The sequence below is a fragment of the Styela clava genome, chromosome 12, assembly GCF_964204865.1.
Source record: "Styela clava chromosome 12, kaStyClav1.hap1.2, whole genome shotgun sequence".
Taxonomy (NCBI): Eukaryota; Metazoa; Chordata; class Ascidiacea; order Stolidobranchia; family Styelidae; genus Styela; species Styela clava.
Window position 1 is genome coordinate 13,165,797 of NC_135261.1, and position 27,661 is coordinate 13,193,457.

The 27,661-nt window shown below is 35.8% G+C and overlaps 2 protein-coding genes across 4 annotated transcripts; one reads left to right on the forward strand and one right to left on the reverse strand.

Annotated features, from left to right (window-relative positions):
- The first annotated feature begins 436 nt into the window (after positions 1–436).
- On the forward strand, positions 437–15,330 carry LOC120329668 (protein unc-93 homolog A-like). The gene is made up of 8 exons (XM_039396393.2): positions 437–649; positions 1,846–1,995; positions 2,784–2,959; positions 3,342–3,713; positions 11,360–11,533; positions 13,330–13,564; positions 13,936–14,103; positions 15,012–15,330. Exons 1-8 carry the CDS (start codon positions 505–507, stop codon positions 15,167–15,169), a joined length of 1,578 nt encoding a protein of 525 aa, XP_039252327.2. The 5' UTR covers positions 437–504; the 3' UTR covers positions 15,170–15,330.
- A 2,927-nt stretch (positions 15,331–18,257) lies between these two features.
- LOC120329947 (protein unc-93 homolog A-like) lies at positions 18,258–27,304 on the reverse strand. Of its 3 annotated transcripts, none has more exons than XM_039396750.2 (9): positions 27,142–27,304; positions 26,341–26,495; positions 26,016–26,165; positions 25,222–25,400; positions 23,432–23,971; positions 22,227–22,400; positions 20,755–20,992; positions 20,109–20,276; positions 18,258–19,450 (listed from the first exon to the last, which is right to left on the reverse strand). In XM_039396750.2, the coding sequence occupies exons 2-9, from the start codon at positions 26,480–26,482 to the stop codon at positions 19,356–19,358; spliced, it is 1,686 nt and encodes a 561-aa protein (XP_039252684.2). In that variant the 5' UTR covers positions 26,483–26,495; positions 27,142–27,304; the 3' UTR covers positions 18,258–19,355. The 3 variants fall into 3 exon arrangements, with proteins under 3 accessions (XP_039252684.2, XP_039252688.2, XP_039252685.2); XM_039396754.2 differs by lacking the exon at positions 27,142–27,304 and adding an exon at positions 26,801–26,924; XM_039396751.2 differs by lacking the exon at positions 27,142–27,304 and having other exon boundaries at positions 26,341–26,561.
- Positions 27,305–27,661: the final 357 nt, after the last annotated feature.

The following is a 27,661-nucleotide window of genomic DNA, read 5'->3' on the forward strand; positions in this document are numbered from 1 at the left end:
ACCATAATTCTTCCTATACTTTACCGTGGTAAAATTTTTGATACTCATTTTGATAGCTTTTTGAGGAATTGGCGCTTACAAACTGGTTCGTATGTTCACTTCACAACCATGATTTTTGATGTTTGAATATTACAACCAAACTGAAGCTTCTCAGAGACCTATTTTTGAAAACAAAAATAATACGAAAAACCGCAAAAGCGGGCCAATTTTCACAACTATATCTGCCTGAGCAAGAGAAGTGTCTGAGCGACTAGCATAGCTTGCAATTGTTATGTAATCTCTTACTTATTGCTAAATGGTTGACGTTGCAGAAATACACAAAGAAATAGATGACCGGGAAATGTAAATTGAATAATCAGCTGTTGTTCCGCTTCATTGCTCTTCATACTTTATGTCACAAACAGACTCGTCCAGAGCATTACCTCTCAATAGCATGAACTGATCATTTACGTAGAGTAAACTGAGAAGACATACGTTCGGCGGTACAGTATTGGCAATTTTACGATGGTGAAGGTACAGAATCAGGATAGAAAACTGCGGTTATTTTGGCGCGAGTTTCTTTTGTGGTCCTTCGGATGTTTTCTTCTTTACTCCGCGTATGGGACATTGCTTAATATGCAATCCAGCATAAACGTCGTGGATGGATTAGGTAGGCCTTTACAAAAGGACAGTTGTAATCTGCATTTTTGAGATATTGTAAATTGTAGAATCCGTTCAATTTTCATCGTTGTGTTTGTGTTGATGATACTATAAATTCACAGCGTTGCACTTATAATATTAATATTGGCTTGATAACCCTGGTAGAATTATAATATTTAAACTATCATCGCGACTTGAACTTGAGGGAATGACGTATTTGATTATGCAAGTTTTTTGATGTTTATACTATTATAGAATTTTCCATTAGTATGTTAATAAATCGAAAATAGTAAGGGTTACCATCTACCTACCTAGAGCCAAAAATAAGAACGGGTGTCAAAAGGTTATTTTGGGAGGCAACTTAACAGAAGAAACGCAGAATAAAAATGAGAAAGAAATCATACATTCCATCTACCCCAAAATTTGCGAACATATTAATTAGTAAATAACATAAACAAATAATTTTAAATATTAACTTCACTGAGTCAAATCATTTATATTTATCGCTACCAACAATTTGCTTCAGCAGTCTTTGGTGATGGATACTTGATACTTCACAATAATAACACGGCGAAGCGTGCCGTGAATACGCGTTTCCTATAATAATAAGCAACATCGCTCGTTTCCACGGAAGCTTTGTACCCTAAACATGAACATGTAATCTATGTTTCTAAAACAAAATAAGCACCCAACTCAAAAATAAGCGCTTTTCTTAGAAATAAGCACATTGTTATACTTTATAAGACGCGGGCTAGAAAATAAGCACAAATCTTAGAAATAAGCACGATATGGTAACTCTGAATATTGTATAAAGTCAATTCCATCAGCTTGAGACTAAACTTTCGCCAAGTAAACTACCCATAATTCGCAAAACGAAAGACGTGGGAATATGCAGCTGTTGCCCATTTCAATATTGGTGCTAACGGATGATTTAATTGAATTTGGTTAAGTTCAAGTGTTAAATAAAAGTTTCTTCATTTTCGTAGAAGTAGGATAATTAAGACATTTATGAGATATGTTTTAGTTCTCCTTGTATTTGAATGCTTTATATTGTATAAAGGTCTGTTTGGGCATATTTTGGGTCTGGCCTGCGAAATACTGCATGTTGGTGACATCATTGTCGTAGTATGTGAGCAATTGAATTTGATAATTATTTGCGACAACTTGAAATCTCGATAAACATTTGTGTACATTTGCTTTATACAGGAACATTTTCGGTCACCATTACGTATGCTACATCAGCTTTAGTTTCCTTGCTTTGTGCACCGATATTGCTGCGTAAGTTTGGAGCAAAAAAATGTGTTTGCGCAAGCGAACTGACATACGTTGCGTACATGCTAGCGAATTTCTATCCAGGTAAGAAAAATTATTGCCACACCTTTTCTGATATATTATATGTATATTGAATTGCATTATACATGCATTTTTTGCTTATTTATGTTGTTATGATATTGCTAATTTTCCGATACTATAACTGAAAACGAATATATATATATATAAAAGAACGTGGCGAACCAAGTAGTGAAGTCAATTAGCGAATCATTGCGTATTGCGATATTTGAAGCGACGCGATGCAGATTTCCGATAATGACAAATCTATTGGACCAACAATTGTTATTTAGTCACGGAGAGCAAATTTAGAACCACCGTTTTTCGGAGTGGTTCAATAAAATCCGCCATGACAATTCAATCCGCAAAAGTGAAATTTTTAATTTTGGTGCATGAAATATTATTTGTGAGGTTATGTACACTTGCCTAAAGTTAAATTGACCCAGCAGTTAATGAGAAAAGCGATTTTCACACGACAAGAATAGGAAAAAATACTACCAACATAAGAAAAAAACGATCCAGATTTATAATTCCTGTCCAAAAATAATCAATTCGTAAAATTCAGTACCATATATTGATACATATTATGATTTTTGACGTATACACAGATTACTTTGTCGTAAATACTGCCCGCCGGGCACTGCAGGCACTGTTTACAGTAGGCATTAGCACCAAACTTCCAAGCATTAAACGCCCTACATTAATGAAGAAGAGAATGATTACCATTGTATACGCAAAACGATATTTCAACAGATAAATTGTTTTGGGATACATTTTTTGATGACTCATTCGAAATAGTTTTCATTTGTTTTTAGTGTTCTGGACCATGGCTCCGACGTCCTTTATACTTGGAATGGGCGATTGTATCGTATGGAGTGTTTTTGCAATTTTTAATTCTTATTTTGCAAATAAGTATTCGGTCCTGAAGGGAACACCTTGTAACTCTTCTAGGTTTTCGGGATATTTCTATGCTATATTCCAATGTGCAAAGGTGAGCCTCCTTCGAATTTTTCTAGGATTTTATGGTACTCCCGAAGTATGTGCATCAAGATGGCGCACAACCTGAACATAGTATGTTTACCCGGTTGGGGTTATCAGGTTGTGCGTCATCTTGATGCACATACTTCGGGAGCGACGATTTTATACGAAAAGTTTTTCACAGATCGCGTTTCAAAATAGACAAGTTTCAAGCTAGGATATTTGTATATTATTTTTCGTGACGAGTTATTACGATTTTGATTCGATCTGTTGTGTTCGATAGTAGATCCTTCTTTACAGCTCTGTGTGCGTACACTGCGATGGAATTGCAGTTAAATTGTTTCTTTTGCGTTACTGTTAATCAAGTCTCTAATAACATTTTTCCAACTTTTCAGATATTTGGAAATCTTGTCTCCTTTGTAGTACTTTATGCATTTTCGGAAGCTACATCCGTGGAAAATATTTCTGCTTCAGCATCATCATTTAAGAGTAATACGACGTTATTGAATCACGTTACTCCAAACGAAAATGTAGCATCACACACGAATGAAACTTCAAATTTCGTCAGAGAATATTGTGGAGCTAGGGATTGTCAAGATCCATCAGTTGTTGATGACACAATAACTCAATATATTCCAAGTGCTGAAATTGCACGTTATTCATTATTAAGTCTCATGTTATTACTATGCATATGTGCTTTTGGAGTACATCTTGTGTTTCTGCCAAATACACGAGGGGAGGAGTTTGCAGACAACACGGAAGCAAATGTAAGCATTGATTTAGTACATGCATTGCTATCTAATCTATGTAGAAGTTTTTTTAATTGGCTTATTTCTTAAAAAGCGGTTGGTTTATTTGAAGAGTTTCCCTGGAAAATACCCAAATATGTAAGTTGGCATGATATCAACCACGTGCTTTCAGAAGATCTAGTTTTGCTATTGCTTATGGGCATTTTGAAATTACTATTCGATGCAGGTGTGATGCAAATTAAAGCTGTATTGTGCGGTTATGCGCAGTTCAGTAATTGTATATAAACCACACGAATACCAGTATATAACGTACCACGCAACTATGGTATGGAAAATAGAAATGTTAATACGCGTGTCCTCAAAATTGATTGCGTTTGACTTTTTAAAAGGAATGTAGTTGATGGCTTTAGTCCTTTGTATCGGAAATTCCCATTCTCTTCTGAGCCGCGATTACGCACTCGTTAAAAGAGCCGGCTTTTTATATTCAATCCACAACAATTACGAGAATCTAGAATTTCCTTCGATATTAACATAATTGTGTCCAACGTAACTAGCGGTCGCGTCTTCTTGCGTTAAAATAAAAACATTACTAATCTAAAATACCACGTCAATCGGTTGGCATAAAAATATGAGATAAATATGCCTAATTGTATTTAGTTTTGATACTTTTTTTTGCGATCTTGCGAATTCGTTATGGCCGTTAGAGAATTCTCAAGATCTTTAATAAAATCCCACAGAGTACAATTATATACATAGTGTATATATAAAGTATATCAGTAAATCAAAAATACATATTCATCGCTTCAAAATACCTGCGAAACGACTTTTTGGTCGGATAATAATGATTTGTCTGTCGTGCAAATAATCAATCTATGACCGGTACGGGCATATTTAAAATGTCTTGCTTTATTTATTAATTTACTTGTCTTCAATTCAACGTGCGGTTGCGTCAACAAAATAAAAGCTCCATTATTCTACAATACACCGCAATCCGCAAGCATAAAAATGTGTGGTAAACTGCCCGATTACATCTTGTTTTGATAAGTATTTTTGCCAATTTGCGAATTCGACAAATCTGAGTTGTACTTGGAACGCTTACACCGCTCTATCGCAATGCTGCCACTCACATTATTTTTAAGATAAAACCGTTAGAAAAAATCTCTAAGTCTGCTATAAAGTCTCACGGAGTTAACTTTATTTTAGTACAATAAAAATTGATTGAATATACGTTGATTAATTATCTTATATATCAGGGGTGGCCAACCCGCTTTCCACCACGATCGACTAAAATCTTCAAAATAGATCGCGATCGACTGATCGGTAATATGGTCATACACAAAAACGAATGGGCACTGAATGTGCAGATAACTGCACACACGCATACAAAAAGATCCACCATTGCTACCATTGTAGGAATTTGATCTAAAAGAATTGTTTTAAATCAAGTTTTTTCTGTCTGATTTGTTTAAAATGGCTGTATTAATTGATTTTTTTGTATTGAATAGGTTGAAGAAAAATGGATGTAAAAACATGCCAAACGCTTATTATTCTCGATAAACGCTTCGAAACGCCACAAATATCTATGACCTGTCCATACACTCCTTCTCAAGCTGTAGTTCAATGCGCCTGCAAACGTGGTTAGCGCAGAAAGACGCAACCGATAAGCCATTACGACGAATTACGTGAACCACTCTGCGACGAAACCACCTTGCGAAAATTGAAATACGGCCGAATAAATGAGTTTGTATCCCTTTAAATACTTTATTCCTTTAACCTCAAAAACAAAGTATGCTAATTTAAATTAACCCAACAATTTTAAACGTAATAATGCCTTTATTTCATGAAAAAAATGTCATTACATAAACTCGAAATCCCTAATATGACGTCACAACAGATTAGTTGTTACGTCATTGTATCAGATGGGTCTTACAATTAGATAGCCTAGGTTAGGGTGTCTCATCGTTTAAATCCGTAGGATTATTATCATTATCGTAACGCACTTGTTTTGCCGAAGGCTGCCCTTGATCCAAATGCTTTTGGATTGTATTAGGCTCGTGAGCTTCGCGATAAATATGTACCCGATGAAAGTGAAAGTCAAAGCAAGAATTTTTACTTACAATTTTGAAATTATTATTCTGGCAGCTGCCAGAACGCAACGTTTTCGCGTAGTTCACGGCTTGCAAACATACTGTGTAAGTTATTGTAGGATCGTCTAGACCAGTGGTTCCCAAACTTTTTTGACCATCGCCCCCCTGAAGTAGTTTATACAACTTCATCGCCCCCCTGCACGACAAAAAAATGTAAAGTCAGAAACGAATATATTACAGACCAAAAAAGAAGACAAATCATAGTTTATAGTGTTTTTAATGAGATGGATGAGCTTGGTGTTCTTCAGCGAGTTTTTTATTATATCTAAAATTACCCCATTTACTGATAGAAAGGCGATTTCGTTGTTTTGATAGTAATAGTAGCACGGTTGAAAACCCCCTTTTTCACCATATAATAGGTCGGAAATGAGAGAATCCAGGGTTCTACCCCCTCAAAAACCGCCGTGTACGGTACTTGCGTTATAGCATTTCACTCCCTAAATTCACCCCATTTCACATTAAAATAATGAAAACAAAGTTAATTTTTCCAAACTTATAATGATTATTTTCGTACATCCAATTCATTCCTACAGCCTAATGACCTGTACCAAAATACTTCGATAAAATTCATCCCCGATTCCTCATTCTACCACGATCTCCAGTCCATCGAAGTATTCAACCATTTGCTTTTGGATTCATGGACTCGGATGTGGGAGAATTCGTGACCGACAATCGGCTACGGCCCAGGGGTCGGCAAATTTTATGTCGCTCGCGAAACAAAATTTAGGGTTGCTAGTTTTTGCGGGTCGCTTATATTTTTTTAAAGTTAAAAACGTAAGAGTGCGCAAAAACTGCGACAATTCGTGAATTCAACTCAGTCGTCTTATTAAAAAATTATTACAATGACATTTAATGTGACACTGTCTTGTTGCCAAGATTGGAATATTTTCTAAATGGGCATCACGAATCCTAGTTATTTCCTTGTTCTTTGTATTGTTCATTTTCGGAAATAATTGTTCGCACAAATATTTACTTCCAAACATCGAAGTAAATATTTTCGCATGGTTTGTTAAATTTTGTTGAAGATATTCCTAAGATGAAACATTTTTACAAAAATTGAGCAGTGAAGAATCTCTCGAATAGAATTTCATTTCCTTATTGCATTGTAATCAGGGATTGCCAATTCGAATAAAGTATTCGAATATCTCGTCATTCGAATATCGGAATTCACGTTCATAAGAATATCGGATATTTGTGTGACGTCACACATTTTCGACGCCGCTTTCAAGACGTTTCCGTTGAATGAAAACATTCTCGATAGAAACTTGCGCGTGATTGTTTTCATCACTCATCAGCGTAACGTGTTATTTAGGCCGTAAACGCCTTTACGATTGTGTTATTTTCTCTAAAATGAAAATTTTCCACAAATTTGTTCCACGATAACGATAACATTTATTTTATTTTTATACGTGCACGGAATTGTGAATCTGGTAAATACGTTCATTGGCGGCGAGTTTCCAAAGACAACGCAACTTTTTGATTAAAAAAGCGGCAATTTAAAATACTGAAAATAAAATCGTAAACAATATAAGTTTTAGTGAGGCCTGCGAAAATTTAAAAAACGCTTTTCTAGGCAGTGAAAATCGCAAAATATCGTGTGCCTCCGGCACACATTATGTTTGGTCGGCGTTTAGAAACATATCATCGCTAATTGAGGGCGTTATTTGCCTGATTTTTTTTTTTATTTTCGTTTTTTTTTTATTTGTTATTTTTTTTTCGTCTTAACACGATACAAGGTTTGGAACGCGACTTTTTCCCGGGTTGTGAGGATGTATATAATATAATTAATCTAAAGTATATTCAATCAATTTTATTGTGATGAAATAAATATTACTCTGAGATAGTGAGATATTACTGCATATTTATGGATTTTTCGAACGGTTTTATCTAAAAATAATCAGAGTGGCAGCATTTCGATCGAGCGGAGTCACTGTAAACAAGTACATCTAAATAGTTGCCCAATTCGCAAAATAGGGATCAAAACAATATTTAATAGGACAGTTTACCTCACGTTTTTATTTTTATAACCGCGGATTGCAATGGTATATAAGAGTGGTGAGGATTTTATTTTGTCGACGCAACCGCAAGTTAAATTGAAGACAATTAAATTAATAAAGCAAGACATTTTAAATATGCCGTGTCGGTCACGAATTCATCACTAAGCACAACAGAAAAATATATATTCGTTGTTATATTATTTGTTGTGAAAGTCGACTCTTTTAACAGGTGGCATAATCGCGGCGATGAATATGTATTTTTAATTCACTGCTAAACTTTATATGTATATTCATTGTATGAAATACAATATGTATACACTTAACAGGATTTTATATAATTATCTGAGATTTTTCTAACGGCGATAACGAGTTGGCAAGATTGCAAAAATACGTATTAAAATTAAATACATCAGGCAGTTTATCTGGTAATTTTAGGTCACAGATCGCCGTGGACCGAATAGTAACGTTTTTTTTTGACGTATGAAGAAACAACCGCGAGTTACGTTGGACACATTAAATTATTATATAAAGATATTTTTGAATCTCGTAGTTGTCATGGATTGAATATTTTACGTAACAGAATACGCTGAAAAGACGCTCTTTTAACGAGCGCGAAATCGCGGTGGGTGTTACAGGCGGCAATGGGAATTTCCGATTTCGAAAATCCTGGCTGCGCGCTAGCAGTGGTGGTCATCTATTCTCGACTAATTTATTCCTAATTTCAAATACAACAATATGTTACACATAATAACAATATGGTTCACATAAAATATTATACAAATATACTGGTAGGTAGTAGAATACCTCAGGCTTAAATATTAGAATTTTTAAAGGCATAATGGATTTTCGATTGTTGTTGCCTGTATTGCCAATAAATTTTATTACTCTCAGAAATTATACACAATTATCTGAATACAAGTAGTATTTTTGTCAATAGACTTGACTATTATCGTAATATCATGGTACCAATGATAGAAAGCGTCCGACAACTCCTTGGCTATCTTTTCATATGTTCATTTGTACAAAGTGAATAATTTTAATAAACTGACTGTGTCACGAGTTGCTATTATTTTTTATTGATAGCTATAAACTATCAATTAGATTGTGTGCATATACTGTTGGTTTGTGGCTTCATTCTGATATTTCTATTGAAGCTTATTTCCTAATTTACTGGGTTTTAATCAACTAAAACAAAAATGTGTTATTTTCGATTTTAGAATGTATTCGGAATTCCAGATTCAAAAACATTATTTTAGAATGTATTCGGAATAGTTTAGTATTCGGAAATGGCCATCCCTGATTGTAATATATTCGATTATTTACTGCGCTATTGAACCCCTGTACTCAGGCCTCAGATCAACTTTTCATTCGTGTTTCCATTTGTCTAATTATTATTAAATTGTAGGCTCGTTTAACGAGTAGCTAGCTGTTCAATAAAATTTTTAGGATATAATAACGATAAATTCTGTTACGTAAAAATGTAAATTACTTCCTTGTTTACTTTGTGACATTGGCCAATCGGCAATCAGCAAGATGAACAAATGAACGTAACAATGCCAACCCTTTCGCATCCGCTCAGACGCAATCACTCATACAGACTTTCAAGCGTGGTCGTGAACATTACATCATTTTCACGATTTTTCAATTATATTTGTTAGTTTTTAGTTGTTTTTCGGAAATTTAAATATAAGTCAATGATTACTTTGTCTTCCTATAAGTTTCAGTTTAAATACAGTAATCAAGAATTATTGTAGAATAATATGTGATAGACTAGGCGAAAATTCTTTATCGGTACTTTTAAAAACAGATTGTTAAAGGTACCAACTCGCCAAACACTCCTAAACTAAGCACCAAAATGGTAAAGTATAGGAAGAATTTTTTGCGGTCAAAAGTCGGGGAAAGGTCCATTCAGTGAATCGATACGCCGAACAAAAACAGGTTTCGTGAAATCGCCCCCCTATCGCCCCCTTTGACTTTTTCGCCCCCCTATCGCCCCCTTTGACTTTTTCGCCCCCCTCTGTATCGTTTTCGCCCACCGGGGGGCGATATCGCCCACTTTGGGAATCACTGGTCTAGACTCTAGACACACGATATCGGCATTTCATTTTTAAACCTTGGCAGCGGAAAAAAATGAATTTGTTACGTGATAATATGCTTTATCAGGCTTGACCAGACTCAAATACGGTATGTGGGCTATTCCAAGTGACTCTACGGGACAATTCTAGAAATTTTCGACCCCGAAACCCCCCCTGGCTGCGACTCTGGACATGACTATTTCCGAATTACTAGCATTACTGGATATCTCGGATTCAAATGATCATGAACTGATAAGTAATGTATATGTATATGGTTTTCGTCTAAAACGTTTTAACGCGAGATGACATCTGTTATAACTTAAATGACATACAGAGTTTTGGATTGATGTGGGGTACCTAAGTTAATTGCTGTGTGTATTTCAAAAGCTTTTGATATACCGTAGTTTAGCACACTGTATTCCTATATACTGTAATATCCATTCCTGTGGTGTATATGAGCCCAGTTCTGCCACCATCATTCCTCTTCGATAGCAACGTTTAACGTCTTGTTAGTTTTCACCAATCCCAGATATATTCCGTTTTTTTTCGGAGTTTCCTCAGGGTGCAATCCTTGGGCCGATATTTTTCCCGGTATTTATAAATGACCTGTAATTCACTCACTTATGCTGACGGTGCAACTCATTATTCTGGTCTTGATATTAAGTCAGATAATCGTCAATCTCCGTTTGAAGCTTGCTAAATTAAAGAAAGTCGATCAATCACTATATCAACCCCGATACATATCTTATTTCAATGTCAAAATCTTGGGCGGGCCGTCTAATTTTCGTCTTTCGTTGCTCTAATGATTCGAATTGGAATGGATGTACCTGTACAGGGTGAGGCAAAAAAACCTTCACGTTTCAAATTAAAATGCGAAGTGGGAGATTAGTTTACTCACCCTATACAACGTCTGCGGCTAGAATTGCGCTAATGAAAGATGGATATAGATGATTTCAGTGGGATAGGATAGGATTTACGTATTTCCCGGACGAACGGACAGACGATAAGACGGCTCAACTATATGGCGAACCACGGCCTCTCGTCCGGTTACCATTCCATGTCGGGTATGAGATTAGTTGGTTATTTGTTTTCGGAAGCATGGACTTGATGGTGTAGGAAGCCGTAACCGACCAGCGGTTACGTGAACCGCCATACGGCGGGGTGGAATCCAGTAATCCTCTCGCACATGACCATCCCCGCATGGAATTCGAACCTGCGAACCCACGCAGAGTAATCAGTGGTGCGTGCGGTGGCGAGCGTAGTCCTAACGCTTATCACGATGAGCCACACCGCCACGCCTGTAGCTTTTGTCGGAGATTAGATTGCTTACTTGAATTACTTCTAAGCTAGTGAGCGTGATCTTTCAGATCCTCTGACATAAAACATATTGGAACATGAAACTTGACATTACTATTGGCATATGCATTTATTTATTACATTTTTAGGATTCAAAGTGCAACAATTTCGTATGGATTGGAATAAAAGACAGTTTCAAACATTTATTAAACGTCCAACAATTGTTAGTGATGACAATAACGTTTTATGCAGGACTGCAATATGCTTTCATAATATGTGAGCTGACACGAGCATTTTCTTCTTGCATTTTCGGATTGTCAATGGTTCGTATATTTGGTTATTTTAGAAGTGTCAATCTTAGTCATAGCTTCAGGGGTTTTAATTGACTTCTTCTAGTATTGCGGTCTTGTTTTTTATCAAAGGTTGCCAACAAGTCTTCGAGTGAGATGTACAAAATAGTCCTAAATTTTTGCGATCGACTGATCCATAAAAGTCATACACAAAAATGTATGGTTACTAAATTTTGAATAAGGTTGACTCCGCTTCAAATCCAGAACCACCACTAACTTAAATATCCCGCGGGATTGAAAATACAAAAGGGCTTCTATAGGTGCATGACAGAATTGCCTGAGACTTTGTGATCGACGTGTTGGCCACCTCCATTTGAAAAATTACTTTTAAACATCTTGCAATAACGCACTTATTGTTTTCGAAAGAATTGTGTGGTGCGCATTGAGCTGGGAATGTATTTGAACTTAATGTTTGCTATTTTCCCGGTTTCCCCAGGAGGTTTCTGTTTCTAGTTTATTTATAAACAAATAGAGCGATGATGATTGCGTCTAATGTGCGATAAATGGATTAGGGATGACGGATGCAACTGCATGCATGCAAACTTGTTCTGGTATGTTTCTCGATCAAAGACTGTCGTAAAGAAAGATTAAAAATGAAATATTAGCGTAAGCAGTTCGACTCAAACTATGGGAAATTTTGTTCTTATTGAAATGCCTTCGTTCTAAATGCATAGGGTGCGACTCGAACATATGATAATTACACAAATAATAGAAGGCACAAGTGCTGAAAACACAATCAGATTGATACATTACTTAAAGTCCATCGTTTCAACCCGACCGGATTTACTAATAGGCAAGGTAGTGCCGCGAAATTGTATTTTGAACTAATATTCTTGTTTCATTTTCAATCAGGGCAATAATACTTGTCCTGAATATTTTCCATTTCAAAGGTTGACGAATCAAATACGATCTAATGAATAATCAGAATTTGTCTAAATTTTGAAAACTTTACCCCTATTTTAACTAATGCTAATTCAAATTAATTGAGCAGTTTTTAATGTAATAATGCCTTTATATAAAAAAAAACGAAAGTGTTGAGAAATAGCTATACTAAGCAACAACGAATCTAGAAGTTATTATATATTTTTTTAATAATTTCTAATCTTTTTATCGTACACCCATTTATTTCTAAAAACGGAATGGTTTTAATAATCCGTTAATTTTAATTCAACATTGATGGGACGAAGCACCCCCCAACTCGCGATTAGAATCGGGTATTATGACGTTGGGTATTCTGGTGATATGACGTTTTATGACGCCATAATGGAGTCCGTGACCTTGTGATGTCATCATCGAAGTGGGTCCTTACAAATGACATAGCCTAGGATTAGGGCAGTGGTCGGCAAACTGTAGGCCGCCGAGCATTTTCTAGTGGGCGTCCAATACATTTCAATTATGGCAGTGTTACACGAGAAAGTTCACATCCTACATTACATATACTTTTTGGACCAAATGTTTTTTTTTATCATATATCAAACGATTATACAGTACGCACAATTTTCAACTCAACAAATTAAAGGTCCCTCAACAAGTTTATTTACGTGGTTAAATTTGAAATTTCTAACGAAATTGTTGGCCCTCAAAACCTTCTTCATTTTACTATTTGGGCCTCTCTTAAAAACTTTGCCGACCACTGGACTGGAGCCTCTCACCTAAATGCTGAAACAGGTTCCATCACATGTCTGACGGCTGTGTGGGAAGTATTCGACAAAACTTTTTATAAATTGCATATTATGCTACTAACGTTTGTATATCTTTCACAAATTCAGGTACCCATCCACATGTCAGCTTACGGTTTATCCGCGTGCGTGGTAGCTTATGTTATTGGAAAATTTGTCAAATCTGCCGGGCGCAACTGCCTATTTGCTTTCGCTGCAATCATGGATATTGCTGGATATGCATATTGTCTGTTTGTCGAGCCAGATTCTATAAGCTCTTGGATGCTGTTTGTCGTATTTTTTACCATGGGTGGGGTACAAGGAATATGGATTGTCATGACAAACGGTAAGACCTATCTCCAAGTTTGTCTGTGCCACCCCATACCCTAGAAATTTATGCCTGTCTCATCTCATCTCATGGGATTCTCAGTTGAAATGCAATCCAATAAAAATGATCATATTTATAAAATTTTTGTTCAAGTTCCTGCTAAATAGGACTACATGTAAAAAAACACATGCAAAACGACAAAATTTATTGACTTTGTTAACTTTAAAGCTCATAAATATTGTCTAACTCCGACAATCCAGTATCATTCTGGCTCTTTTATTTTATTTCTGTGTCACTCTGCTCACTCAGCAAACTGCTCTTGGACTGTTTCGTGGCTCCTTCGAACACAAACAGATATTTGACTAACTAATACATTCTTTTATTATCAGTTCTTTATATGGTTTACTTCCCTGATCGTTTGGATATAGCAGGACCAATGTGGAGCGTTCTATTTATTTGTGGAATTGCTGTACAATTTGGTTGGTCAACTAGCCTATGCGTTGCAGAAAAAATTTTCGTTCATTTAGGAGTGCTTGCTCTAAGTATGTTAACATATGGTAAGTATACATAGTGATCTAGTCTATCTATGTTGGAGGCCACAGATTAATCACTTGGGGCCTTTCAATGTCGTGCACAACACGACTGCCTCGCATTTGTATCTCTTGTTCCATTTGTCCAACACAAAAGTTGATCCGATATTTTTGGGATCATGGGCTGGGCCTTTGATTCAGGGACACGAAAGTCCTACCACCTATTCAATGGTACACAAGCTATAAGAAAATGGGATGATTACTTCTTTTCTGAAGTTATTTGACTCGAACGTGTGTGTGAATCCTTTTTTATATGATTGTACGTGGCGAAGTTACAAATTGTCTTATAACAACACCCATTACACTGTTAAACGGGTTACATTTATTAATAGGGGTGGGCGAGGTTTTCGGACTAGGAGCAAAAAATTTTGCCCACCTAGACTGGCGGGCCATGTAAGTGTGATGTAAAAAGTTACATTTTATGTATAATATTAAGGGTGTTACAAAAAGTAAAAGTGGAAAACAACAAGCCTCGTGTCAAAACTGAATTTAATCGCAGGATCAACAAATTCTTTGAGCTATTTTTTAGCTAAAACATTAAAATTCGGTTTTAGTTTGGTTGTGCCAACATCAGGTGGGCCAGATCGATCCGGATTTGGCCAGCGCGCCGTGTTTACCCATGTCAGGGTTACAATCTATATTCTGAATAGTCTTCGTTTATCAAAAGTATTAAACGATATAAAAGATATTATACAAACTAGTTCTGAAATTTCGGACGATCAAATTAACTTCTTCGTCGTTGTGAGACTAGTCCTCCATTAAATCATCTATTTGGTGAATGTCATGGTATTGTTACGGAAACATGTTTCCTTTCGGCCCTACGTTGTCCTGGCAATGAACACTTATTTCCAATTTGTAGTATTATGTTTTCACAGCTCTAGCAGAAATTCGACATCGCAAAAAACAGGGGCTGATAATAGTCAAAATCGACGACAATGACCAAAATGTTGAAGAAAATAAGAACGAAATTGAACATGATGGACTACTTTCTAATAGCAAACGGAATTGTTCTGAAGCAATTGAAATCGCATAGTCTTTGTTTTTTTAATAGTTATATATATGCAGACGGTTTATATCGTTTATGAAATTTTGATAATTATTCAATTCTTACCGTAAGTTAATGTGTGGCACGACATCTGCAAGTAACGACGTTATCGCCATGAATTGTGCAAATACAAAAAAATTTTGATGCGATTTCCATTAAAATTCAATTGGGTGCCTTAGCTACAACGAATCCATAGCGCTGGCAAGTACAGAATATCATCTATATATTCTCGTCACATATTTAGAAAGATTGGGATATATCGAAATATATTTTGTAGTAGTCCTATATGTCAGTGGGTTAGTATTACAGTAGCTGTTCTTCCAGATTGTTATTCGAGGCAAAGAATATAAAGTTTGTGAAGGTACTAAAGCTGTCGTTGCGCCTTTATCCGAATCAATACAATCTGCCAATTTTTCATAAATCCAGTTGTATCAACAGATATATACATAACGACGTCAAGTTCAAATAGTCGTATTTCTACCTAAAATGACCTCTGGACTGGGTTGTTGTATATTCACAACCATCGCAGTTAAATAAGTGCTCCGTATACCAGTCTGACACATATTATGCACAAATAACTCTCTAAGGACGCATGTGGTGGTGAAGTTTGAAGCTTAAGTTAAAATACCAACCCCGATTGGTGGCAAGAGTCTATTCCAGATTTTGGAACAATGCAATATTCTACGGTAGAGGCGTGAAACATACGGCCCGCGATGCAAATTCAATAATTTTGGTTGGATTTTTTTTTGAGTGCTATGTTGCAAGGTGAAGTCTGGAAGACTAAGGTACTGGTAATCTACTATTAAAAAAAATTAGATACCTGCAGTTTTTCATTTGGCTTTCGTATCTATATATATATTTAAGCATTGCTCAATGGTTTGTAACAGAACTGTTGTTGTGTCGTCACACTGAGATGAAAATTCGCTTGACAGGGATTCAGTATCGCGATAATACCATATTCTTGTCGTGTTGTGAATGAAAAATATAAAGATCTGTCAATAAAACGTGTTGATTTTGTAATGCCGATGTGCACTATTGTGTTGTGTCTGAAATGTTATATCACGTGACACAATCATGATGCGGTTTGCGTTATTTGTCAAAGTACTTTATCACGCGATAATTGTGCGAGCCCTATACTTGTTACGATTGCATTGTGGGCTGGGCGAAAAATATATCCATAAAAAATATTTAGCAGATAGGTTTTTATAGTTGAACACGAAATGGACCTATTGATCGTTAGGTTATTTTTGTATTTTTTGATGGAAAAAATATCGCTTTTATCATTTGGGCAGCATAGTCTGTGAAACATTTCCGCGGTAACTGAAGTTCAATTGCACTGTTTGATCCCCAAACAGATTGATTAAAACAGATTTACCTTACGGGTTTAACCCAGCACTCTATACTCGAAATACACACGCTCGCAGCACACAAGATAAACTGTATTCCCTCGACCAATCAACACGGAATTACATAATACAAGGTGACGTGTTACAGTGCACAAAATTAACAGACACTACACTAATGGAGTAATAAATGGTTATGGTTGGATTAGTGATACCAATAGTCTACCATTAACACACACGTCGAGTGAAGGATAACTTGAAACCCTATTTTCGTAAAATTGTTCACAAATTTTTTAAAAAATGTCTTCTGAATAGAGTAAGACGGCGGTTCCGCGTTTGTTGCTATCTGCTTGCCACGCGAAATCTGGGAGGCCAAGGTATTGTTACTTGTTAGTCTACTATAAAAAATAATATACCCGTACTACTTCTTTTAAATTTCGTGTCCATATTTTTGAGCATGGCTGAATGGTTTGTAACCGAACTTTTGTTGTTACGTAACACTGGAACGAAAGTTCGCCTGATTCAGTTAAGTATTCAGTATTCAGCCAGGATTCAGTAACGCTTACTGGTGCCGTATTGTGAATATGAAAGTTAACATTTCTGGCACTAAAAAGTATTGATTTTGAAATGCCAATGTGGAATATTGTGTTGTGTCTGAAATGTTATATCACGTGATAACAATCATGATGTGGTTTGTGTTATTTGTAAAAGTACTTCATCACGCGATAATTGTGCAAGTCCGCTACTCGTTACGAAAGCATTGTGGGTTGGGCATATTCATCGAAAAATATATCCGGAACGAAATGTTTAGCAGACAGGTTTTACTAGTTGGAATCGCTTTTGTCATATCGATAGCATCACCAACCATATAGTACTCCATGTGATTGAGCCGTCTTATCGGTTTTCCTTTCCCCGGGAATCAAACTTTTCTTACAGTTCATTCCAGGATACCATATTATTCTATTACTTTGATTTACTTTGGAAAATCCATGACATGGTAAAATGACTTCTCTTTATAACTTATTATTTCCTATCACACTGTACTTTTACACATGTCTAATCTTCTGGCTCAAAAGCAATCATGATAAGTTTTGTGGAAATGCATTTTATTAACTTTTTTTTGAAACTTCATCGCTTTTGGCTGAATCCAGAATTAGAAAAAAACTTAAAGAGTAATTTGATACATAACATTATCACATTTCACTATAACTTGTAGGGTCACATTTTTGCCAGAACAGCCATAGACCACTTATAACACTATCACCCTTGGGTGGTGCATACCATATATGTACACACCCTTTAAACTTGACCATTCCCCCGATTTATAGTATGTGGTATCATCACTCAGTGTTGTTGTACCAAATTCTCAATTTAATTACTATATTCACATGCAGTCAGTGTGTTTCATGTTGTGTTGCGTCTATATTTATAGTTGTTGTTTCGTCTTACAAACTCCTTTGTACATACAGTTTTGTATACCCCACCCTTACCTCCGTTACCACACCCACCCACCTTGCACAACTGTCTGTATAAAGGACCTTACTATACGTATTTGATTTACCTTATCATAATTTATACGTATCAAAACGGGTGTATGCCACACATTCGTGTTTCAGGTCAGTATGGTCGTGTGCGTACATCCAGTCTTCAATATTTATAATTACTAATTCTTTTATATTGCTTTTACGAGACTAATAAACATACATACATGCATTGTGGGACGGAGACATTCATCGAAAGTATATCCAAAGAAGATATATTTAGTAGATTGGTTTTTCTTGATTAACAATGGCTCGCCTAGCTGACGACCTTTCGAAAATTGCCGAGTTAGATCAATATTACAAAGCAAACATAAAATATGGGAATCGGCTCACAGATGAGCACTTGCAAAAACAACTTTAAGTTGCTAAAAACATACGATCAATGGTCCAGCCACATAATTTCCTGTTTTGATTCATATAATCGTGGTTGCGCAATGAATATAATGAGAGATAATGATTGCACGCTCTGTAAACAAAACTGGCCATTTGCACCGTTTTGCAGGCCTAACGACTTTATTTGATAGGTAAATAGCGGTTCTCAAACTATTCCAGCCCAAGTCGCACTTTGAAAAGTTATTTATTCTGTAAACTCCAGTGCTATTGTCGTTTCCGATTTTAATTAAGAGCGAATGATATTGAAACAAAGTTCCGCTCGCCCTAAATTTCAAAACGTCTTCCTCGTTTTTCGTTTGTTATACCAGAAAATCCACATCCGTAGTCTGATTAATGGACAGATAGTATGATTTATCATATTACAAAACATGCTTTCACGTTTTGTTGAGCCGAAAAGCTCCGTGGTGCTCCAGAGAATCTCTCTAGGCACACAGTTCGAGAACCACTGACGTAAATTCACCCCACGATTGACAACGCCAATATAAGTTATCAGTGTGAACTATTGCTATTACAAAGAAAATACGATCTAGGCCTCAATCGCAACAAAGCAGTAGGCAAAAGTACATTTTGGCACAGTGTAAAGAATAACGCAAATGCTCGACTTAAATTACGATCAAAATTGCACTATTTTGATAAGAATGGAACTGATTAGCTTCAATTAACGGCATTATCAGAAAATAAATTATGAATTTGATCACTTCATCAAAAACCCTTTAAATTTTTTAATACCCGGTTCAGTTGGAGATGCTTGCAAATAGAGGCAGCGTCCCGAAAGAGCGAGCTTGCAACATGTCGACACTTTGCAAAAGTATATAGTTGTATATATAATACATTGCATACAAGAAGTTATGCGCGTAAAGTTGAAACAAAAATGTCTGTACTAAATGCTTCACGTAATCAAAGTGGCGACTTCTTGGATTCTTCGCCAATCTCTCCACCATGTGGGCGACGCTGACTTTTCAGTTGTCGTCTGTGAAGTATTTCCGCGATAGCTAAAGTTCAATGGAACAATAAATTGTTATGGTTGGATTAGTTATACTGTACTTATACACCACCATACACTATTATCAAACATGCCGAGTGAAGCTATAAGAAAAAGATGAAACCTTATTTTCGTGAAATTATCCGCAAATTTTGCAAAAAATGTCTTCCGAATTAAATAAGACAAATTTTTGATACGTTAGCAATATATTATTAATACGTTGCAACTTGCATTTGCTAACGGCCAAATGGGTAAGACTCAAGCTAATCGCAATAACACAATCGTTGAATTCATTATTGAAAATTTCACGATTTCAGATCGGAATCCAGGCACTGAATTCTAACGAAGCAGAACTCTATTCTTGGATACAATTACAGGTACTTCCGAAGTAGAAGATAGTAGAAGACACCGGAACGTAGTATGTGTACCAGGTTAGGGTTAGGCCATAATTTCAGGTACAAATACTGCGGGAGTCACTTGGCTAGTCCCCGAAATCGTGATAGAACTAAAAGGAGGAAAATTGGAATCAAATTATGGCCTGACCCCAACCTGGTACACATACTAGGTTCCGGTGTCCGCCATATTGGTTCACATACTTCGGGAGTACTCAATAAAAATGTGTGGGTCGAACGATAAATTTCACTCGAAGAAGTAGTGGAATAACTTACCGTATCCGATCATACTCAATATTAATACTCCGATTTGAATGTAGATTTTTGTACTAACGCAAAAACTTGTGCTCCATGCAAATTGTGTTGCAATCCCAAGCATAAACCAAACGTTCCAAACCGAACAAGCGACGTCGAGGCAATGGGGGAAATATTTGATTTGGACAACTGTAATATGGATTGGAAAAAAATTTGTTAAAAATAAATAATTGTTGTAGTGGGCACGCTTTTCTGACGAGGTCAATGATGGATTCTAATATTCAAGAATTCGTTTTTTTTATTTGAACTTACTAACAATAAGTTATCTCATTTCAGAAAGCTTATAGCTCTATAACAATACAAGAATGTGCTATGATAAGAACAACCTAAACGCCATATTTTCTGATGTAGGTCACTACATAACATTAACATGACACACTTTACATAAATCGTACACATTACTTTTGGAACGCTAAATAGAGCGCAAGAACAGGTTTGTTATTAATCACGACATTCGAAGAATCATATCACTCGTCGAGGCTTGTCAAACCTACGCAACGAAATAACGATGTGTTTTCGAAAAGAAGAAGTTAGATCAAATTGCAAAGTACATTTGTTCGCAATTCGCGACGGTTATGTGTAATATTTTAAAAGATTCCCAACTAACCTTGAGAGTTAGAAACCCATATTCCTTGCATTCCTCCCAGTATTAAATACATTGGTATGACCGACCAGTAAGAAGTGTCGGACGTCGGTGACCAAATGAGGGCGTAAGCATATATAGTGCCATCGCAAATCATTGCAATAATAAAGAAGGCAGTGCGATGAACGTTTTTACCAAACTTTCCCAGCATGATTGATACTATGGTGGCGCCGATACCATAGAAGGTCATGTGAATAGGTACCTGCAAGAGCAAAAAGTAGTTCGTTAGCACGACGTCGGTTGCTAATTTTCAAATTTTCTAGTCCGATTAAAATATTCCCAAATTTTTCAAATATTCCCAAATTTTATCGCTCAGTTGAAAGTTGGATGACGACTCAAAATCGCGCTCAAAGAATAATTTACACACGAAAATATTTATGAAACCATCCTGAAAGTTTAAAATAGGTGGGTGCTTTAAAATTGGCGCGTTTCGTACATCTTAAACTGAATTGAGACAAAGGCAAACGACCCCACAAAACACATTTCAATACAATTTACAAAGAACGTTTTGCGTCGTCTTTCTTGTATCTCATATCAGATGAGCTGATGGACAAAAGTTGTTTTTTGAAAATTGTTAGACCTACGACGCTATATAGGTACTGACAGATACTATATGTACTGACAGATTCACTATTCGGGAAAATATCAGTCCGACAAATAGACTTGATCACTTTTTTTTTATTCTATATCAGTGAGACATTTGCTGCTGCATTAACGCTGATAGATATTTTATATTGGGTTTATACTTTCTAACTTTCAACTAAATACACGGTCTACCGGTACTGGTTTCATCTTACAGGTTATTCCTATTGCGAGACTTAATGAAGTTCATTACTGAGAACAGAGATTCACAAGCATATGTAGATGAAAATATGAAGAATTGTAGAATAATGCAGTTGCAAAGTTTTCAAGACACGGAAAATTTTCGGGAATGGCATCCCAATCACGCAAACAATAGTTCTTGTTACCTCCCCTAATCGCTTATATTTCTTTCGAAATCAATTTATAACAGTAAGGTAGCAAGTGACTATAACCAACGTGGGCTGTACAACTTTTTAAATCAAGCAGAAATGAAGAAAAAGGGTGGCACAGACGATTTATATTACGCAAGAGATCACTCATTTGTTACGTCATAATTTATTCTTCGTAGCCATATGTCATGAATGGACAGGATTGTTAACATTCGATAATGAACAAACGAACACCTATTTTCATCAGATAATTCATAGTCTTAAAACTTTTTATCTAAAGGAGAATGATCTCGTTTCCGAGGCCTCGCTCGCGTGCCGAATAAATGAGCTTGCGTGCCAAGTTTGGCACGCGTGCCAGGGGTTGCCCACCTCTGTTATAAACAATAATTAAGGTTCACATATTCTAGGAATCACTTTTGATCAAGATATATTAAAACTGTTCAATAATAGGGGAAAAAATCTTACCGACGCAACACCAAATACACAAGAGGAATATGATCGAGTTAATTCAGATGTTAGGAAACCGTATGTCAAGCCGGTGTACAATATTATCGGCGTCATAAGTAGTTGCTTTAAGTTGATGATGTGTTTCACGACATCTTTGAGAGTTGAAATAGTGAATGCGAGGTTGCTTTTGCTCTAGACAAAAAAATAGATTTGAGAAAAAAACGTGTAACATTATCGAAATCTTTTATTTCACAAAACATAATGGTAAGTCATCAAAGTCTATCAGAATGAACACGTGCCACACCCGCTGTTCCAATCAACAGAAACCAATAATATGAGTTTAAAATTTAATTCAAATAAGCTAGGCCTATTCAAACATATTATTCGACTTCAGATATTTAATCAAAGGCATTGAGTATTATATAAATATACTTTCAGTCTAGACGCGCGTAAATGCATATTGTAAAATGTGACTGGAGGGGTACATTGTTAGTTGCTCAGCTTTCACGAAGGCATACACCAATATGGTCTGCTTTTTCCGGTCAAGTGAATTTAACTGTGAGATATTTAAGGAGTTACTGTCACTGAAGTAACCATGAATACAAGCTGGGTCACCTCTATACTTCATACGTTCGACATAACCTGTTGGATTGATTCAACATCGGGGGAAGACAAATAAGATAGAAATGCGTACCATTCATTAATCATATAAAACCATATATATATACCGTGTTTTTCACGGTATTTCAATTTTCTTGCAAAAAAATAACACTAGGGCTTATTTTCGGGGGATGACTTATATTTTCATTTATCAAAAACAAAATTACAAAGTAGAGAATTACGAGATGTTCAAATACCGGTATACAAAATTTGAAAACCGATATCCATTCACTTATAAATAACACGTTTTTATTCAAAATAACTGCAAAACGTAGAGTATGAATCATTTAAAACGTGTATGGGATATTTCTTGCTATCGATTGGGTGAAAAAAAATTCGCGTTATTGACAAGGTATTATCTTAAGGGGAGGGCTTATATAAAAATCATTTTTAAAAATCAGGCTAGGTCTTATATTCAGGCTAGGTCTTATTTTCGGGAAAACACGGCAATGACGGTATATTTATCATTATAAATATATATATATATATATATATCATTAAAAGCAAAATCTAATTCGATTTTACCTCTTTACCATTTTGTGTAAATTCAAACGAATACGAACCTGCTTTATTTTTCTCTTGAGTAATTTCGGATCGATTGCCATTTCTTCACAAACAATTAGGTTTGCATCGGCTGTTTTGGTGCAACCATTAGTACTATCCTTGTTTACATTCTTTTTGTCAGTTTCATCATTGTTATTACGATCATTACACCCATCTACTTGCGCTGAGTCCTTTTCCGTAACTTTTAAATTGGAAGCTTTAGACGCTCGTCGGGACATACCGTGCTCCCCGGTGTCCGGAATGAAAATAACATGTATAATAATCGCAGCAACACACAATAGAGTCAAAATTGACATTAGCATGTATATTGACAATTTACTCGCTGGTACGTATTGGCCCAATGAGTTGCTCACAATTGTGGCATTCTGGCAATCGTTTGCTCCACAGTGCTGATAGTCTATTGTTTCGAGTGGCAATATTTCTTCCGACACAAATATTGATGAGTTTCCTTCTGTATTTGCGGATGTAACATTTGCTTCTGGAATTGACTTCAAGTTGAAGGCGTATAAAACAGTGTATGATACGACATTTCCAGATATCTGAAAAAATTTGAATATGTAGTTTGAAATATTTGTTTATATTTTCTTTCGACTGTATTTTTAGACATTTTAATTTTGTTATAACCCCTCAATTTCGTTCATAAAATTGATAAATTGAATTCCAACAATAAAATTATAGAATAATAATCCTAAATATACTATAGAATTGTGGTTACACTTTTTGTTAGGAAGAAACTTTCGTCAGAAGTACGTACGGACGCCAATCATACAACCAAGGGCGTATACACATTGTATCCACGTAAAGTTACCATGGTTTATGATGTCATATATACTGTTTGTCCTTTCAAAAACAAGATATATGACACTGCGTGGTGCGATAATATAACGTGAATAAGATTGGGCTATTTATGTTCATACGAAAAAATATAATATTTATTTGGGCAGTCGTAAGTTACGAATACTGTAATGCTTACGGCAATATTTTAGTATAAACAAAGACATTCTACGAAGTTTTGTATATATTTTATGTTATATAACCACTTAGTGATACCCATCTAAACAGCTTTAACGTAATAAAGGAACAGTTTTATATATAATCCCAACAATAGATCAAGACGAGCTATTTCAGATTATTATTGTAACATTCAAAAATATATATAAAAATATATACAAAAAATTTTGGCGCTCCGGCAGTATGTGAACCAAGAAGTCGCACAACCTGAACCCTGTCCTAGTACTAGGGCTGCGCATTTTCAAATACCTTGTGATTTCAGAATCAAATCGAATAATTTTTTTGAATCGAATCGAATCTCGAATACTTGAAAATATATAACTGTAAGCGACTTTATTATAGTAATTGGTCCTCTCAACAAATGATTTATTGAAGACATAGAATAAATCACTCAGATAGATTACTAAGCGTTCACACAGAATAACAAACACGTTTTATCAATAACTTACTACAGAAAATAGTCATATGTTAGAATTTCGTTGAAAAAATATGACTCCAATGAAAAAAAAAATGGGGAATTCACCTCGACCATTAGCGAAAAGATAAAAACAAGATGGCGGCGATTCGAAATTTAGCTATGAACCGATTGGAATAATTTTCTATTCGATTCGATTCGAATATTCGATTCGAAATGCCCAGCCCTACCTAGTACACGTATTATTTTCAGGTTGAGCGTCATATTGTTGCACATACTTCGGGAGCTCCAAAAATGTATGAAAAACTAAGCTTCAAAATATCCAGTTTCAAATTCCAACTTTAAAAATTACACATCCCTTACCTTCGACATCTGAAATATTCCGTAGAAATATCCAGAAAATCTTGATTCGACACCAGCGCTTTTCCCGGTTATTGAGGTATATCGTTTACTAAAGAACGAGTTAAGTAAAGGCATACAGCTCCATAACATACAGTCTCCCATGCCAACAATAAAGGATGCCGGAACCATTGTGTAAAATGCTAGAATAATAAGAAAACATAGTTAAAAATCTGTTTCGGACGGGTGGACAATGGTTGATTTCGGTAAAAAAAAATACATAGATAACTACCGCTTCAAAGGCTAGGTTTGTGGTTTTAAAATTAGTCTCATTGAAAGTGTTAACCGTCAGCAAAATAAAACAAACAAAAACTTGAAGCCAAAAAGTTCTGTCGATCGCCCAAATACATCCTACGCGGTATTCACTGAATTCAGTCGCATATCGTAACACACTCGCATGTACACATACTCTTATTTATACTAAATCAAGTAGGAATTGTGGTTGCTGTAGCTATACTTCCTAAGACGACGCCGTTTCAACTACATCCCACACAAAAATAAACATTAGTGTCTATGATGCTCAAATAACCTATTCGCTTTAGGTAATGCCCAAAGACCCTATTGGCTTCAATGTAATTACTGAATGAACACTGCGTTGTCAAATTAAAGAAACATGCGGTGGCGGGGTCGACAGAAATAATTGTTTGTTATTGCCTTTCGATCAACTTCATAGTCAAGATAAGATTACATTACTGAAGATTAAGAAAACCGGCATCTTATCTATAGATAGTTGTACAAAATTTACCAAAGTTACTCACTGGGATAAATATTTGCAATTGTGTATATGACATACGTAATTTCACACCAACAAACGCATTTCTTTGCCCCAAATCTTCGATATATTGGGGGTACACAAAATAGAGTGAAGAATACAGCAGTACCGTAAATAATGGCCACAGTGAAGGTACCTAAAAAATTAACATAGAAGTATTAAGAGTACAGTATATCGCTTTCGGTCTTTATGCACTTAAGTGGCTCCAATCCTATCCACGTTCAAAACAGCTGCGTGTCATTCACATGTAATCGATAAATTCAAGTTACACTGCACTCTACAGGCAAAAACTGAATCGAAAATGAACTGACCTAATCCATCCACGACGTTGATGCTTGATTGGAGGCTAAGTAGAGTCCCGTAAGCTGAATATATCATGAAGACACCAAATGAATACAGAAAGAAGCTAATCCAAAGCTTTCGGATCGCTCTCTTTGTCGAAGTCTTGGACATTTCCACGATTTAACTGAACAGCGTAGGACAAGATTTAAAAAATCAGATGATTACATATTAAACTAAATATTTAAATGAATATGTTGATATAAATACCGATATTATAGAATTAGAGATGTAATTGAAGCCTGCTTATTATATCGAAGACAAATCAGAAAACAAAACAAAAAATTGCTTTTGTAAAATAGATTCAAATGTAATGACCTTTTGAAGAATCGACACCAAATACCACAACAAGATATATTTTGGTACTCCCAAAAAAAGACGCAATGTCATTGCATTTTTGGGTTTAAAACGGCGGTCTGAAAGAATGCATACCAAAAACACGTCTTCGACAATAACAAAGGTGTTATAATTGTCTAAACCATATAATTTTCCAATGCATTGCTGTAAATGATATAGTTAATTTGTAGGCCAAACGAACTTTCCTAGATAGCTCTCTCACATTTTAGACTCGCGCATACGGTTCGTAAATCATCTTATTTTCGGGAATACACTCAACAATACATTGCAAAAATAAATCATTCCTCTATTGTGTTTTGAAACGTTTGCAATTTAATTGACCTAATATTTAGCCGAGTTACAAGTAGGTTATGACGAAAGTTCGACCGAACCTAGTTAGTGTGGATGATTAATGAAATTACGCACTCGCTACCTACCGAAGTTTAACAACACGCTGATGCATAAGATTTCTGCTAAGCCCTTGTTTTTAAGCTGTGCGTGCTTACACACTCAACATCGACGTACGTTCTGCACCCTCCATATCGACGTACGCCTCTGCTGGTTTTAGGCGGATACGACTAGGTTGAACAGCAGTGAATTGTGGTCTCTCACGGTACACTGATCACATTGAAAACAAAAAGCCGATTGCGATGATTGGATTACGCCAGAGGCCAACCAATCACAGCCTTCGACAGAATATGGAGAGCACTATATTGTTTATTCTTGGAAATGTTGTGTCCTAATGAATGAGTGACATTTTAAATGGAATTTTGCCAATTTCGTTACAGAGTAAGCCATACGAGTACGAGTGGAAGCGATAGCGAAACAAAGAAACAAAATACCTAACTCAAACATTTACTCCCCCCCCCCCCCCCTTGATTTCTAGGATCATTTGAGTGCGTCTGCTTTTGAAATTTAGCTGATCAGATAGTTAAGATAATATATATGTTAAATATC